Source organism: Hylobates moloch, unplaced genomic scaffold (genome assembly GCF_009828535.3).
Source record: "Hylobates moloch isolate HMO894 unplaced genomic scaffold, HMol_V3 SCAFFOLD_6, whole genome shotgun sequence".
Taxonomy (NCBI): Eukaryota; Metazoa; Chordata; class Mammalia; order Primates; family Hylobatidae; genus Hylobates; species Hylobates moloch.
The window spans coordinates 38,913,038-38,930,832 of record NW_026652281.1 but is presented as its reverse complement, the minus strand read 5'-3'; the positions used below and the strand labels follow the sequence as shown (position 1 = coordinate 38,930,832).

General features: G+C 37.0%; 1 protein-coding gene across 2 annotated transcripts in view; it reads left to right on the top strand.

Moving 5' to 3' along the window:
* MAN2A1 (mannosidase alpha class 2A member 1) overlaps positions 1-17,795 on the top strand; it is a 177,114-nt gene that overhangs the window by 37,714 nt on the left and 121,605 nt on the right. For both annotated transcript variants that reach the window (XM_058440641.1, XM_058440642.1), the window contains one exon: positions 2,082-2,253. In XM_058440641.1, coding sequence (XP_058296624.1) covers positions 2,082-2,253 — 172 coding nt within the window. The remainder of the gene's footprint in view (positions 1-2,081; positions 2,254-17,795) is intronic.

The window sequence follows — 17,795 nt, the reverse complement described above, 5'->3', positions numbered from 1 at the left end:
GGTGTTGGCAGGGTTGATTTCTTTTGAGGTCATCTCTCCTTGGCTTGTTGATGGCTGTCTTCTCCTTGTGTTTCTGCATGGTCTTCCTTGTGTATCTGTGTTCTAATCTTTTGTTATAAGTACATCAATAGTCATATAGGATTAGGGCCTATCTTCATGACTTTATTTTACCTTAATTACCTCTTTAAAGACCTGTCTCCAAATACAGTGACATTCTGAGGTGGTGAGACTTCAGCATATGACACAGATCTGTCCATAACAAGGGCATAGAGTGAATTCAGTGCAGACTGAAATTTTGGGTAACCAATATATGTTTAAGATGTGGAGCAGTTTATAAAAGTGTCTTAATTGTATACTTTACAAATTGGGTGTTCAGAATATTTTTTATTTCCCCTTTACCTAATTTGATTGTACAGATGTGGGAAAGGGCAGTTAAAGACTGATGATGATATCAGTTCTGAGCACTTGATGTTTTTTAACTTGGTGGTGTTGGTATGGTCATCAGGGAGTTAGGGCATCCGGGTTGGTTGAGCTTTCTGGACTATTCCCTGGGAATCCAGAGGTGGATCGTGGCTCAGTGCTCTGGGGGCAGTGCTCCAGGTTAGTACTTTGGTGAAGCTAGGTGGAATTCTTTGCAGACCACCATTTCATGAAATATCTTTGAGGTTTTAAAAATAGACACAGGCTTTTTTAGTTAAATGTGGAAAAATTGAAGTATCCAGGAAGTGTTCTTTGGTGCCAAATCAGGTTAAAAGTGCCCCAGCTCAAGAAAGTCCTGTAAAGACTATTTGACATTGTATTTCTATTTGGCCCATAGCTTCATACGTGCCACATTGTAGGTGCTCAGTAAATAATTGTAGGATAAATGAGTAGATTTCAGTTAAAGCAAGAGGAATAAATAAGTCATAGCTGCAGTGCTCTTTTCAAAAGCTCATATTCACATTGTCAGAATAGTTTTGTCTTCTCTGCCCTGGCAGGCTTTCATTTTTTATTTATTTATTTATTTTTGCCAGCAAATATAGTATACTTATTAATTTAACTATATACAGATAAGAAACAGCCATTTGGACCCCCTTACTCTTTAATTCTCTCACATGTAAGTTTGGAAACAATAGACCAATAGTTCAGCTTGGATATATAGAAACTTCTCCCTATAAGATTTTTTAGATGGGAACAGGTTATTTTTTTGGGGGTCTACTTTGCCTGCCACCCGTAGATGGAATTGGTGGCTGTGTACGCTTTTGCTTGGCCGTTTTAGTAGTCTGCCTTATGGCGCTATGTTTCCACCTGTTGGTGTTAAAAATATTTCTTATAGCCAAATTGCAACTATCTGTAGATAAAATTTCCGGGATATTTGGAAAGTATAGGAAAAAAAGAGGAGAACCAAGCTGTCAACATCTACAATTCTCTTTTTGAAAAATTTTACCTATATACATTCGCATTTGTTGTTTGATTAGTGTTACTTTGTGCTTCTAAGGAATTGAATAATGAGCAGCTTTTGGGAACAAATGCCTGTATTTTGCAGAATTCTACTTCTCAGTGTTCATATTTATGCTGTAATTACCTTATTGGTCTGCTGCAAGCTTTTAAGTATAGTTTATACTTGCGATCTCTTTTTTCTTAGTTTAACTTATTTCATGGGTGAAGAATTTTAGATGTGGCATGAGAAGAGGATAAAATTTGGATCCCCTGTTAGGAGTACTGCCAACTTGTTAACACTGTTTAGATTTTTAAAATTGAAAAAATGTTCATTAAACTAGAGATAAAAAATTGAATTAGATACTGTAATTGTTAAGATATAAATAACTGCTTTTTGGCCTTAGGTCATCTATCTTATTTTTCTCATTTCTATCTGAATTTGTGCAGTTTTCACGAGTGTTTTCATTGTTTTAATATTAGTGGGTTTCTGAGTCCCATGACAACTAAAATGGAGTTTCATTAATTGAAATCACCTGTTAATTTTAAAAATATGTCTATGAATGAAACTTCTGAGGATGTCCAAAGTAATGCAATGGAATGTGACTGAGTTGAAATCAACCATACGAATTAGACCTTTGTGGTATATTTGTGTCTTGATTTAGGTTGGTTGAAGACTTTCAATGACTACTTTAGAGACAAGACTCAGTATATTTTTAATAACATGGTCCTAAAGCTGAAAGAAGACTCACGGAGGAAGTTTATTTGGTCTGAGATCTCTTACCTTTCAAAGTGGTGGGATATTATAGATATTCAGAAGAAGGATGCTGTTAAAAGGTTTGTTTTAAAACTTTTTTGGAATTTGATAATATTAAAGCTTAATTGTACAATGAACTAAGTATTGAATTTTTAGATGGTGAAAATTCTTAGCTTTATATCTGAAACTTAAAATATTTCTTCACATACCATTTTCATTGATTTTGGTTCATCTCTGAAAAAGCCATTTGAAACTTTTCCATTTAAATCCTGTGTTCCACTGGAAGCAGTGGCTTAACTGCTGTAATCCCAGCACATTGGGAGGCTGAGATGGGCGGATCCCTTGAGGGCAGGAGTTCAACACCACCCTAGCCAACATGGTGAAACCTTGTCTCTACTAAAAATACAAAAAAATTAGCCAGGTATGGTGGCTCACGCCTGTAATTCCAGCTACTCGGGAGGCTCAGGCACGAGAATGCTTGGACCCAGGAGGCAGAGGGTTGTAGTGAGCCAAGATAGTGCCACTGCACTCCAGCCTGGGTGACAGTGCGAGACTCTGCCTTGGGGGAAAAAAATCCTATGTTCCAACTTTGTCCCACAAATGGAATTACTAGGTCAAAGTGGCTTAATAGTTTAAAAGTTTTTTTTAAGCATATAATTAAAGTGACTCCTGTATAGTTTGTTTCAATGTATATTTCAATCTTCCATACAGAAAGTATCAATTCATTTGCTTTTTAGTCAGCAATATAATTTTTGAAATTGTTGGCCAATTTGATGGTTGAAAAATTTCATTTTAATTTTAATTTTTATCGGTAACAGTGTTGCATATTTTCTCATACAGGTTAAGATTTTTGTGACTTGCTTATTGTACTTTTTCTTACTGATTTGTAGGAGTATTTATATACACATATTCCTTAACTCGTATTTTTCCTCAAATATTTATTTTCATCTTTTAGTGTTTGATATACAAAATTTTAACACATTTATCTACTCAAACCTATTATTCTGTTTTCTTTAGATACTGCTTTTGCTGTCATGTTTTAAAAAGTTTTCTCCAATCTAGAGGTCAAATAAATAGTGCTTTTTTTCTTCCTAATTTCATTTTTTACCATTCACTTTTTAAAAAACTGATTTTAAAAAAATTATGTTACGATGGGAGGTTTTCTGATCTCCGTGTATCCCCTGGAGTTAAGAATTATCTTATAATGAATTGTTTAATTTATTTAATGTAACTTATACAGCACTTACTGTGTTAGTCCTTGTTCTAAGCACTTTACAAATTGTAACTAATAATCTTCTAAACAATTCTGTGAAATAGGTACAATCGTTATCCTTGTTTTACATATCAGGACACTGACTCGTCCAGGGTCACAGGGCAGCCTGGCATTCCGTGTGGTCCAGGATGTCCAGCTCCAGAGGCTGCCTCCTTTGCACACTGCGCCATCCTGCCTTCCCAAGATTGAATTAGTCTGTCCTTTTCTAGTGATTTGAAGTGCAATCTTTATTATATTTAAATATGCGTTAGTTCCTGGGCATTTTGACCTGTTTCATGGACTTTTCTGTTTGACTGTAATTGTTGTGCCTTTATAATATATTTCATTAACTGACAGTTGAAGTTCCCTCTCATCTTTTTGTTTTTAATATTTTTGGTTATTATGGATACATAATAGTTGTACATGTTTATGGGGTACATCTGGTATTTTAATATAAGCATGTAATATATAATCGAATCAGGGTCATTGGGATATCTGTCACCTCAAACATTTATCATTTTCTTGTGTTAGGAACATTGGAATTCTCCTCTTTTAGTTATTTTGAAATATATGATACATTATTCTTAACGGTATTAAAAAGTTCTTTCAATGAGTGAACATTTAATTTTCCCAAAGTGCTTTGTAATTAATTAGTTAAATTCTTCGTACTCCATCAAAAAAGTAATCTCTTTGGATTTTGATGAAAATTGATGTAAACATTTAAAGATAATTTGGGGAGAATTGAGTTTTTATAATTTCCATTGGAGTTTTTTTTTTTTTTTTTTTTTTCCCCTTCTGATAGGAGGCTTAAAATGCTTACAGGTTTGACTAGGAAGGTACTTTAAGTGAAGGGTATATTTTCTACCGGTACTGGGATTAATTAACTACCTCATCCAAAGGGGCTAGCCACATCCACTCTAGCCATATGCTGCCACTGGAACCAGAGTTGTCAGGATATCCCTCCAGTTACTCAAGACAAGCTAGAATTCCAAAATATTATGTAAAATACCTAGAGTTTTTACATTGAAATATTAGCTATTAATTTAGGTTAATATACCAGGATATGCACACATGTGCATGCATAAACACACACACACGCACACACACACAGACACACACACACAGTGCCAAACAGATCACATCAGCATTTCTGAATCTGTAGTTTAGATATACTAGTTTGCAACCTTTTAAACATTAATAACTGTCCTGTAAAACCACATAAGCGTTGGTATTTGTTTTATAAAGGCAATTTTTTTATTAAGTTTTAAATTTTTTGCCAAGTGCAGTGGCTAATGGCTATAATCTCAGTAACTTTGGAGGCTGAGGTAGGAGGATCAATTGAGCCCAAGAATTAGAGGCTACAGTGAGCTGTGATCATGCCCCTGCACTCCAGCCTGGGTGACTGGGCAAGACCTCAACTCTAAAAAAAAAATTTTTTTTTAGGTCTTTAGGTCTTACCTTACTTCTTGAGCATGAATAATATTTCGTATTTTCTAATAAAGTAATTTTATAGGTACTCAGATTGTTTCTGATTTTAAGAATTTATCCCATCTGTAGTTATTTTTACTTTTTTGTTACTTCTTTTGGGAATCTGATTTTTTTCTTCATTTTGATTTACTTAATTTTGTTGGTTTTTGCCTACCTTACTCTCCTAGAACCTATTTATAGTTTATCAATTTTTACTCTTGACCTATCTGCTTTCATCTTTCCTAATTCCTTCTACTCACTTTCACTAAGGCTAAATGAGCCAGTCCACTTAATAGGTTCATCTGTGTGTTTACCTCTTAGCAATAGTCTGACTGGCTTTTATGTTTTTATATGCTATTTTCTCATTACTGTATTTTTTCCTAAATATTAATTACTACTGTTTTCTTTTTGACTGAAGTATGTTAGAAAAATAATTTTCAATTTGCAAGTGCTATTTTTTCCAGTTATACTTTATTATAAACTAGCTTTAATGTCTTATGGCCATAGAATATGGACTGTATACTCTTCTTTTTTTTTTTTTTTTTTTTTTTTTGAGACTGAGTCTCGCTCTGTCACCCAGGCTGAAGTGCAGTGGCATGATCTCAGCTCACTGCAACCTCTGCCTCCCAGGTTCAAGTGGTTCTCCTCCTTCGGTCTCCCGAGTAGCTGGGATTACAGGCACCCGCAACCATGCCTGGCTAATTTTTGTATTTTTTGTAAAGACGGGGTTTTACCATGTTGGCCAGGCTGGTCTTGAACTCATGACACCTGCCTTGAACTCTGGTCTTGAACTCTTGAACACCTGCCTCGGCCTCCCAAAGTGCTGGGGTCACAGGCATGAGCCACTGTCTCTGGCCTGTACGCTTTTTATTCTTTAGAGTTTTTTGAATTTTTTTTTTTTGTGACTTAATGTGTAATCAATGTTGATGAAGCTTCTACTGGTGTTTGAAAAGGTGGGATTTGTAGAACACAGAGTTTGGTATCTGCTAATTCAGTATTTTACAATTGCTAATTTTATCTTCGTACAGTCAGTTTTGCTGTCATATTGCATACACGTTCTTAAAAATCATGTTATACAAAATTGTGCAATATTAAACCCAGGGCTCATGAAAAAGTATAGTTAGAGCATAGCAGTCTAAAACTTCATTAGTGATGTAGACACACACAGAACATGGAAACCAAATAAAGATGCTAATCCAGTTTTACCTGTGTTAAATTGGTTAAAAAATGCATAAATAAATATGTCAGTTTACCTTGAAAAAGGCCTAAAGTTTGATTGTGGAAGGGTGTATTGGAAGGAATATAGATTCGAGTTATTACTGAGAAGTGATGGCAAGTAGGTTAGCTGAAATCTATTGGAAAGTTGAATGCAGATGTGGATGACTGTGGCTCATAACCCTTGATGAACTGAGGGAGCTGGTAGATGTTTGAGGTGTGTGCGTGTGCCTTGTGCATTCCTTATACAGCTTTGTTCAGCTGAGTGAAGTTTTGTACCTTCATCTAATGTTTCTTGGAGACTAAATTGTGCATAGCAAGGCAAAATTTATTTCCTCATGTAATCAATCACCTGGGAACTCATTCCCATTTTTAAAACAAGTGTTTATAGCAGAACTGAGTGTACTTATTTTTTGCTATTGTTCCCCTATCAGCTTTTATTTTTTGAGTATTTTATGTTTTGTTTTGTTTTTTTTTTTTGTTTTTTTGTTTTTTTCCATTCTTGCCTGATCTTTTTTGGCTTCTGTTTTAGCTCATTCATTCATTCAACAGACACTTCCCGAACATCTACTGTGGGGCAGGGACTGCAAGGTGGGCCCTCCTAGACTAAGATTTATTTTTCTTCATTGTGAACTGTATGTATCATCATTGACACCATCTTTTCTCCATTTTATAATTAATACTGTTATACTACCACTCTTTTGTTGTTCGTTTGCTTGAGTTTGCTGTCCTTTTTACTTGAAGGACAGTCAGCTTGGTGGTTCTAAAGGCTGGGAACTGGGGCCAGGCTGCCTAGATTCAAATTCTGCCAAGTCCCATCTACTGTGTGGCTTTGAGCAAGTTATTTAACTTCTCTATACCTCAGTTTCTTCATTTGTCAAATGAGGATAATATTGACACCAATTTTGTTGGTTTTAATGAGGATTGAATTAATTCAAACACCATGCTTAGCACAATGCCTGGCACATTTTAAAATCCCAATAAACATTAGTGCTTTTTTAACTTTTATTTGAGACTTTGAGTATTTCTCCTGGATACCATATGTAATTTTTAATGCTGAAGTCGTCTATAATGGGAGACTTTTCTTTTAATTTTTAATTTTTTTTTTTGAAACAGGGTTCCACTCTGTTCCCAGGCTGCAGTGCAGTGGTATGATCACAGCTCACTGCAGTCTTAACCTCCTGGGCTCAGGTGATCCTCCCACTTCAGCCCTCCAGTAGCTGGGACTACAGGCGCACACCACGACGGTGGCTCATTTTTGTATTTTTTGTAGAGATGAGATTTTGCCATGTTGCGCAGGCTGATCTTGAACCGTTGGGCCCAAGTGATCCACCTGCCTCAGCTTCCCAAAGTGCTGGGATTACAGATATCAGCCACTGTGCTTAGTTCCTATAATGGTAAGATTTTAACTATAATTTTTTTTCTCTTCTCTCTTAAAACTTTCTTATATAATGCTTCATTGAAGGTAACTTTTTCCCCGTGCTCACTTACTTTATTTATGAAATTTTAAATTTTCACTAAGTTATATATCTAGGTATGTATAACTTTTCATTAAGATTTCCACCTATCAATTCAAATGTTTCTTTAGCTTTTGTGTTCTGTACTTACTAATTTACTGCTGCTTTTGTTTCATTTGTTTTAGAATTCAAGTACCTTGTTATTGTGTCTCTAGTCTCTCTTTTTCATATGCGTTTTTAATTTGTTGTATTTACTGTGTTTTGGGAGATTTTTCCTAAGAGTCTTGCCTGCCACCCCCTCAGTTCAGTACTGTGGTATTCAGTCTTTTCTGGCTTTGAGTGTTTGGTTCTAACTTTACTTCTATGATTTTTGTATTGTTGTCCATAAGTCCAAGTATTTCCCTCCTTTTTATTTATCTGTGAGCAACAACAGCTGTATCCACACCTGAAATTTGTCCCAAAACATGGTGTAACTTGCCTTGAATCACTTTCTTTTCTAACCAAATACTTTCAGTTTCCTTGCTGTGGGTATTAGTTGTTACTGGCTGACCAGCGTCCATTTCACCTGATTTCCTTTTGGGAAGTGGTCTCTTACCCAAGGAAGTCAGCTCCTCCTCCTTGTTGCCTAGCCCAGACAAGTCAGCTGTGATGTCAGCTCAGTTAATCAGCATATTATTTCCCAGGGCTTTGAATCTTTAGAGAGTGAAGTGAGGGCTGACAGATGGAGGGAGGGAAGCAGACACAGAAGAATGTTTACTGGTCATTCCTCACAGCACCTGCATTTGCAAGACTCTTCCTGTGATAAGATCCTTGTGTTCCCTGCAGCATGATTTCTCATTTTCCTCCAGCCCTTTGTTAAGCCTGGACTTTTATCCTGTCTTCAGTTCTGTGTGTTCAAGACAGTATCCAGAGTCAGTTTGTATTGCTTGCAAACCAGAAAGCTAGCTGATAGGAACTTAGGATGTCTCCTTAGTTCCTCTGTTGGAGAATTACATCCTGCAAGATTATATGAGAATCAGGGATCAGCAGTTGGGGAAGGTGCCCTGGTTGTAAATAGGACAGAGTGAGAGAAGAGAGGAGCTGGGGCTATGAGAAGATCTGGAAAAGGAGTGCCCCATCTATGAAAGGTTTTCTGTTTCTTTGGTTTAGCTGCTGAGCCTAGGGCTGGCTTTCTCCATCTAGCTTTGTTTTTGTGTGGCCTGTAAGCCAGATAGGAGATGTGTGTCTGAAGGTGCTGCTTCACAGAGTCCAGCCACCTCAGAAGGAAACTGGGTCTGCTGCCTACTGCTTGTGGTCAGGTGAGGCCAGCCATGCTTGGCTCTCTCCCAGCATGGCTTCATTAAGGAGACTGCCTCTGCAGCAGTCACAGTGCATGGGCAGAGAGACTTGTGCAGAGGGAGGCTCACACAAGTGCCATGAGGGTGAAGAGTCTGTGATTAGTATCTGTCCCAAGACTCAGCTTTGCCTCAGCCCTTGGCCCTTCAGATTCGGAGCTGTTGACAGAATCTCTCAGAATCTTCTTATTTATGCTGGGATTTCATGCTGATTTTTCATGCAGGGCAGTTGCAGGTCAATACTTGAATGATTTCAGTTTTACTTGTACCATATCTGTCAGAAATGCTGCCAATTTTGTGGCCTGTGGATGGCCTCTTTCTCCTGACTCTACCTGGATGCAAGTTCCCCCCCCCGCCTTTTTTTTATTCTTTTGGTTATTTTTCTTAGGTTGAACCGTATAAATTGCCGATATTTGACTACTTTTGATATACAAAAATGGCAATTTCATGAATCAGTCCAATATTAAAGATAAAATATGGTAAGATATTGAAGGGGACTGCAGATTAGAATCTAGCGCTCAATCTTTGTCTCACTCAGATTTGTCTCACTCAGACTTCTGAGTGAGAACAGCTTTTTTGGCATTGGAAAATATTCTGGAATATAGGCTTGACGTCAACAGTATCATTTTGCTTTAAGGAAAAATGGTTTTATAGCCAGATTAGAGCAGATGAATTCTGTTTCTGGTCAAGATTTGCTAAAGCTCTGTCTCTTCTAGCTATAATAATTCACTTTTATTCACTTATTACATTTGTTTGTAGAACTAGGGTAATAGCATTCCTCCCCACTTACTTGAATGAAACATTCTTAGTGTTAGTTGCTTAAATGTATGTTTTCAGAGGAAAACTTAATAGATGTTTAAGTTTGCTCCTGTTATTTAAAATTCTGAGCTTGTACTAAGTGGCATTACTAATAGTTTTTTTGTGTGACTTCTAGTGTAATGCTTATGCAGTGGCTTGTTTTTCTCTTTTTGAAGATGAGCTGTGGATTAAATATCTGTACCTAAATTTGCAAGCTAGCTGTTGCAGAGCAGAACCTGTTAATTCCAGCAGAGTTCCACGTAAGCTTTCATTGTCCCTAAAGAATACCAATTGATTGTGGGAACTTAACGGAAACATAACTCAAATGATCCTTATAATCTATTCTAGCAGTACTTGTTTGATTCTTATCCCCTCCCCCTAGCAGCATTATTATTCAACTCTATAAGCTTTTAAAAGTGAAAATCTAGTTAACTAAAGAGCGATCTATATAAACAGCATCTATATTTTCTGTTTTTTCGTGTGAACTGAAATAATTTAATCAATTATAATCATGGTACCTACTGGCAATACATATCCAGTGGATTTAAAAGAAGCTGCCTTCCATTAAATAATCAGTATATTGTCTTCTACGCTTGTTTAATTTTGAAAATGACTGGTGGTGTAATTTTTTAAAACTTTTTAGGCTTCACATTTGAATATTTTTGGCTAAATGCAGTTAAATACTGCATGATGTTTATAATACATCAAAATGTGAACGCTTATTGAGAGTCAGGCAGCTGAAACATTAGCCTTAGCCTTTCCTTTGACTAGCACACAGCATGTTACATATTCATTGTTCCTCTCTGGGCTCTGAGATACTGGAACAGCTTTTATATTGCATCTGCTCTTGCTATTGAGACCAGTGTTGAGTGGAGAAACCCACGAGTTACTAGAACCTAAGAACAGTTTATATATTCACCAAAGTCTTGACCAGTTTCTCTTTGTGGATCTTTTAGTGTGAAAAAGGCCTCCAAATGTGTGCTGGGAGGAAGGCACCATCAGTTAGTATAGACTTTTTATCTTCACCAAATTGGTGGGTTTCATTGCTTTAGCAAGAATGCAAACTCTTTATTTATGTAATCTTTGTATTATCTTCTTACATTTTTTCCCCAGGTTCATATTTAAGTGAACCTTCCACTGTCTTCTCAACTATCTCTGCTTGCTTCTTAAAATCAGAGAAATATTTGATGTTACATTTTTAAATAAGAATCCAAACTTAACTAATGTGCATCTTGGGTTTTCTAAGAAATTGGACTATTAATGTTCTTATACGGACTAATTCATTATATGTTTTATACAGGTTGGATTTTATGGTATTTAACTGAAGGTTGCTGTAAAATTTATAGAGCAATGGGAAGTTATGGTGTGTCTTGTGATACTCAAGAGTCATTTGCAGATTTGGATTGAGTTTAGAATCTAAAGATATTTAGCATTTCATCAAAGCACTGAAAGCAATGCACCAGGGTCTAAAATAACTTTAGTTCTAATAGTCGAAGCAGTGGTTTACGTTTATTTTAGAAAGCATATGTTCTATCCCTACCTTTTCAATTCCAGTTCGTCTTGAGTGAGACGGCTATCCTTCCACCTCTCATTCCCTTCAATCACTGGCATCTGTTTATGTCATGGAGACCTGTAAAAGCCATGAGGGACTTCTCAGGTGCTCCGTCCATCCCTTGGATACTTTCTTAAGCCTCAGAGAGGATTTTTTTGCAGCATTGACGTCGACTACTCCATTCTCCTCGAAATTCTTTCCTCTTTTAGCTTTGAAGTGACCTTGAGCTCTTTCACTTTCGGGTCTCTTCTGGCGCTGCTGGCCATTCATTTTTCATCATCTCTCTGATTTCCTCTTCTCCTTACTTCCCAAATATTCCTGTTCTCACCTGTTGGGGAACACTGCTTAGTTTTCTTCATTTTGCATGCTTTTCCACACTGTTGTTTTAATTACCAGGCATTTGGACTACTTCCAGATCTAAAGATCCAACCTGGACTTCTTGTTCTCTAGTTAGTGGCAATAGTAAGAGATAAGCACTCGTGTATTTATTCAGCCAATCCTTTAGCATTCTCTTGAGTTAAGGTTCTTTATCATCTTCATTCTCCTGTTGAGGGATCTGAGGCAGAGGTGTTAAGGAAAGTGCCTAAGGTCACCCAGCTAGTAAGTGTGGAAATAGGACCCAAGCCAGGCAGTCTTGCCCCAGAAATAGTGAGCAAATAGTCTTCACCTCTGTGGTGCTCTGCCTTTTCCACCTCCCTTTTCTGTGACATCCAGTTAGTCCCTAAGCTCTGTGACTTCTGCCTCTTCAGTGCCTCCAGACTCTGACCCCTGCTTTTCATCTCCATTGCTCGTCTCGTACTGTTGTGAAAACCTCCAAATGGTCTTTCCATTTCCAGCTGTGCCACTTCTAAGTGTCTGCCATTTCGTCAACAGAGTTAGTTTTCTAATATATGAGTCCCACCATGTTTGCTTTAAAATGCTTTGTGGTGCTTCAGTCTCAAAAGGCACAGGCCACTATCCTTTGCCTGACGCATACTGACTTTTTCTGTCTGATTCCTCCCAACTTGCTCATCCTTATCTCCAGTCACTTCCTGCGTCACATTCTACTCTTAGGCATTCTGAGCCACGGGTGACCTCAGACACATGCTATTTCATGCTTCTTAGGAATTTGTGTGTGTTCAGCTTGGATTTTTATTTTTTTCCTTTTGTGCACTGGATAATTTCAGTCTTACTCATTTTCAACACTCAGCTGAAATATTACCTCATCTATGAAGCCTTCCCTTATTTACTTCTACCATTCATTCAGCAAATATTTATTGTGTTATGCTCCAGAAATGTAGGAGGTAAGCAAGACTGACCTGGTCCCAGCCCTCAGAAAACAGCAGGGAAGACGTGTAATTAAACACAGTATAACAATAAAGGGTTTTCTTCTATAGAGGCAAGAAGGGGGTCTTGGAAGGCTTCCTGAAGCAAATGATATTCAAGCTTAAACCTGAATGATGACTAGAACTAGCCAGTCAAGAAATGGGTGTCAGAGGGCAGAGAAGGAATTTCAGGTTGTGAGAAGAGAATGGTGATTATGGGCCAGGGATTAACAAAGGCATGTTTGAACACCTGAAAGACGTTTATTAGACAGCAGCAGTTGGGGAGGGTGCGCAGCGAGGGTGTGTGTGTGTAGAAGCTGGATAAATCATGGCCATCAGGGAGATACATATCAAAACTTCTAGAAGATACTGTTTCCAACCCTTTTAGAATGGCTAAAATAAAAAAGATGACAACGTCAAAAGTTGGCAAGAATGTGTAGCAACAGAAACTCTCATATATTGCGGGTGGGAATGTAAAATGGGGGCGACTTTCTGAAAAGCCTCCAAAGAGTTTTCCAAACTTAAAATATATACCATGTGATCTGGGAGCTCCACTCCTAGGAATTTACCCAAGAGAAATGAAAAAATGTTCACAAAAAGACTTGTACAGACATTTTCATACAGGCTTTTTTTTTCCTAGTAACTTCAGACTGCAAACAGTTTAAATGTCCTTCAGCAGGTGATGGATTAAAAAATTGTCGTACGCTTGTAATCCCAGCACTTTGGGAGGCCGAGGCGGGCGAATCACGAGGTCAGGAGATCGAGACCACGGTGAAACCCCGTCTCTACTAAAAAATATAAAAAATTAGCCGGGCGTGGTGGCGGGCGCCTGTAGTCCCAGCTACTCGGAGAGGCTGAGGCAGGAGAATGGCGTGAACCCGGGAGGCGGAGCTTGCAGTGAGCCGAGATTGCGCCACTGCACTCCAGCCTGGGTGACAGAGCGAGACTCCGTCTCAAAAAAAAAAAAAAAAAAACAAAAAATTGTCGTATATTCATACAACACAATACCTAGCAGTAAAAAAATGATAAATTACTGAAATACACAGTAATATGGATGAGTCTCACAAATGTTAAGCAGAAGAAGTGAGACAGAAGAGTAAATATTGTTTGATTTCCATTTTATGAATTCTGAGAGGAGACTCAACTGATCTATTGTGATAGAAATGGAATGTCAGAATGTTTTTTGGGGGCAGGGCGAGTGGGCGAGCATGGAGCGGAGCGGGGCATGAGGGAACTCTGAATTGGTGGAAGTAGTCTATATATTATTTTGGATAGTGATTACAGTTATCAGGATTCATGAGACTGAAAATCTGTGTATTGTATATTGTTATATCTCAATTAAAAATATTTTAGAAAATGTAATACAATATAAACATACAATACAATAAATACAATAATACAATACAGTAAACATAATGATATATGTCTCTCGATATGGAAAGATGTTCATGGTATAATGTTAAGTAAATTAACTTGGTTAAAAACTCTGGCTACCATAACCGTTTGTGCATATATATCAAGGTAGTGAGTTTTTAAATTTTATTCTTTAACGTCTTTCACATTTTTCAACTTATTTTGAATGAGCATTTTATGAATAAAGTATTGTTTACAGTGAAAGATTTAAAGTACATCCCCTGCTTATTAAAACTTTGCAGAAATTATTGAACCATATGAGAAATTTATTATTTCTATTAATTAATTAATTTTAGAGACAGGGTCTTTGTCACTCAGGCTGGAGTGCAGTGGTGCTATCATAGCTCACTGCAACCTCAGACTCCGGGCTCAAGTGATACTCTACCTCAGACTCCTGAGTAGCTAGGACCTACAGGTGCATGCCACCATGCCTAGCTAATTTTTATAATTTTGTAGAGATAGGTTTTACTGTATTTCCCAGGCTCGTCCTCAAACCCCTGGCCTGAGGTGATCTTCCTGCATTGGTCTCCCAAAGCACAGGGATTATAGGTGTGAGCCACTGCACTTGGCCCCAAGATATATTTTTAAATAAATTTTCATGACTATTTTTAAGCTACAGTTCTGTTACTTTTTTTTTTTTTTTTTTTTTGAGACAGAGCTTTACTCTGTTGCCTAGGCTGGAGTGCAGTGTTGCAGTCTTGGCTCACTGCCACCTCTGCCTCCCAGGTTCAAGCAGTTCTCTTCCCTCAGCCTCCGAAGTAGCTGGGATTACAGGCATGTGCCACCACACCCAGCTAATTTTTGTATGTTTTGTGGAGATGGGGTTTCGCCATGTTGGCCAGGCTGGTCTTGAACTCCGGACCTCAAGTGATCTGACAGCCTCGGCTTCCCAAAGTGCTGAGATTACAGATGTGAACCACCGCATCTGGCCTCAGTTTTGTTAGTTTTCAGTGCTTAGGAGACACAGGTTATAGCATTTATAGTTGAGAAAAAAATTTGGTTTAATTTACTTTTTAATATATGTCCCAATATATACAAAGGATACACAATGAAAAGTAAGGTACTCAGCCACTCCTGTCTCCTTGTCATTTTGCTCTTTTCACAGGAGGTAACTACTATGACCAGGCTCTTATTTATTTTATGGATATATGGGAAAACATATGCACATGCACATAAAGGCATAGGCATATATATTATACAATGATACCATGCCATGCACATTGTGCTGGTTTTTTTTTTTTTTTGAGTGCATCTATTTTTTAAATTGTAAATAAGCATAACATAAAATGTACTATTTTAACAATTTTTAAGTGTACAGTTTAATAGCATTACAACATTTACATCATTGTGCAGCTGTTACTACCATCCATCTCTAGAACTTTATCATCACCCCAAATGCAAACTTTGTACCTATTGAACAGTAATTCCCATTCCTCTTGCTCCTGGCAACCACTGTTCTGTTTTCTGTCTCTACAAGTTTGACTACTCTATTAGGTGCCTTATATACATAGAATCATATAATTTTTGTCCTTTTCTGTCTGCGTTACTTCATTTAGCATAGTATCTTCAAGGCTCATTCATGTTGTGGCATGTATCAGAATTTCTTTCCTTTTTAAGGCTACATGATATTCCCCTGTATGTATTGAAAGTAGTGACAAAAACCGCAATTACTTTTGCACCAGCCTAATACCTACCACAGCTTATTTATCCATTTGTCCTTTGATGGACATTTGGGTGGTTTCTACCTTTTGGCCACTGTGAATAATGCTGTATGGATATGGGTGTGCAGATATCTGTCCAGGTCCCTTCTTTCCATCTCCAGAAATGGGACTGCTGGATCACATAGTAATTCTATGTTTAATTTTTTTTTAAATCACTGTCAATTTACGTGTATTTTTTTTGGCAGAGTAAAACATTTAAACATTTTACATAGACATAAATATGAGCATGATAAGCATTGACATGAAAATGACAGTAATTCTGTACGTGTGCTTCTTGTATTTTTGTTATATTTTAATGTCATGCTTTTTTGCAAAATACATTATAAACATTTATGAATTTCACTAGTTTTCTGTGATATCATTTTTAATGGCTGAATAATGTTCTGTCACTGTATGGATGAGTTAACTGGACTAATCTCTTACTTTTGGGGATCTAGGTAATTTTTTAACTTTTATCTTTGAAAACATCTGTTTGTATCCATGATCTCTATTTATAATCTAATTTTATACAGAGGTAACGCAGAGCTGGCGGGGAGAGGGTGGGTACAGCACTTTCATTTGACTGACAATATAATCAACATTTAGCTGTATGATTTTGTCCTCTTTGTTGCCTAAAACGTTATTCTCTAGGGCTTTCCCCAAATTGTTTTAGAACAAGCAAGTGGACATGCCTTTTCTACAGGGTATACTGCCTGGGAATAATGTGGAATTGCACCAAGGAGTCAAAGGGCAGTATAAGGATGTGTAATACAAGATTCGTGCATAATTTTTTCATCACCATGCTGTTTTCCATACTACTGTACCATTTTACATCCCACCAGCAATGCACAGATTTCCAGTTTCCTCACATCCTTATAAACACTTATTTGCTGTTTTATTATTTTAAGTAATAGGCATCCCTAATGGGCGTTGTACCAGTGCTTTTTAAACATATATCTTGGAGAATCTTTTAGTAAAGTCTGTTATGTGAATGGGACTTGTTATTTAACTACTTCCAATTTTATTTCTGGCCTCTTGGTAATGTATTTAGTGTATCTTTTGTCTTTAGTGTATATAATGCTCTTATTTTAAAATACAATATTTTCTTACTCATTTTCAGTGAGCATGGATGAAAGTACATATGCGTTTTACAGTTTGATAGTTATTGCCAGCAGTATGTGAGACTACTTATGTCTACATCCTTAACATCACAGTGTGTTATACAACTTTTTGATGTTTCTAATCTGATAGGTGAAAAGTGGCATCTTAATGAAGTTTTAACTTGCATTTCCTTATAAGTGAGATTAAATTTCTTGTCATTTTTATGAGCCAGTTATTTCTGAAATATCTGCATTGTATCTTTTGCCCTTTTTTTTTTTGCATTATTCGTACCCATGTTTTACAATTTTATACTAATAGGAACAATCAGTGTTAAATGATGAACAAAACTGATGTGATTCCTGCACTCATGGTACTTACAGCCTGTTGGAATAGAAAGATAGTAGACATACAAATATGCAATTAAATTTTGTTGTAAATGTTATGGAAGAAAAGTTAGATTTTCTGTAAGATAACAGTTTAGGCTGGATTTGGGTGGGATGTGGTGGCCAGTAACAGCCCCTAATGAACCTGTAAGAACCAATGAGGCAGATATTTGAAGGGAAAACATTCCAGGTAGATAGACAGCATGGACAGCTAGCTGAAAGAAGGGGATGTGGCTGGATTGCAATGAGGAAGAAATCATGAGAGATGACTGATTTGCCCTCTGTTCCTCATACACTAAATCTGTATAGGTATGTATCAACAATGTTCAAAAGTATACAGTGAGTTTCCCCTATCATTATATAAGGGGCTTTAAAACAAATCTTTTTCCCTGCCCACTAGATATTCTCCATGAAAGGAATATGAATCAGACAATCTGATTAGCAGAATGTCTTTGGGGTATAAATTGATTCATTGGGAGCTTCTGTGTTTTTGAATTTTTCATTTAAAATTTTTTTTAAATTTAAGGATGAAATACTGTATGTCATCTTGTATTATTTCCTGTTTCTCCAGATGTGTGATTAGAAATTCAGCGGTTTTCTTATGTGAAATTAATTTGTGATTCTTTGAAGCTTGCTAAATGATGCA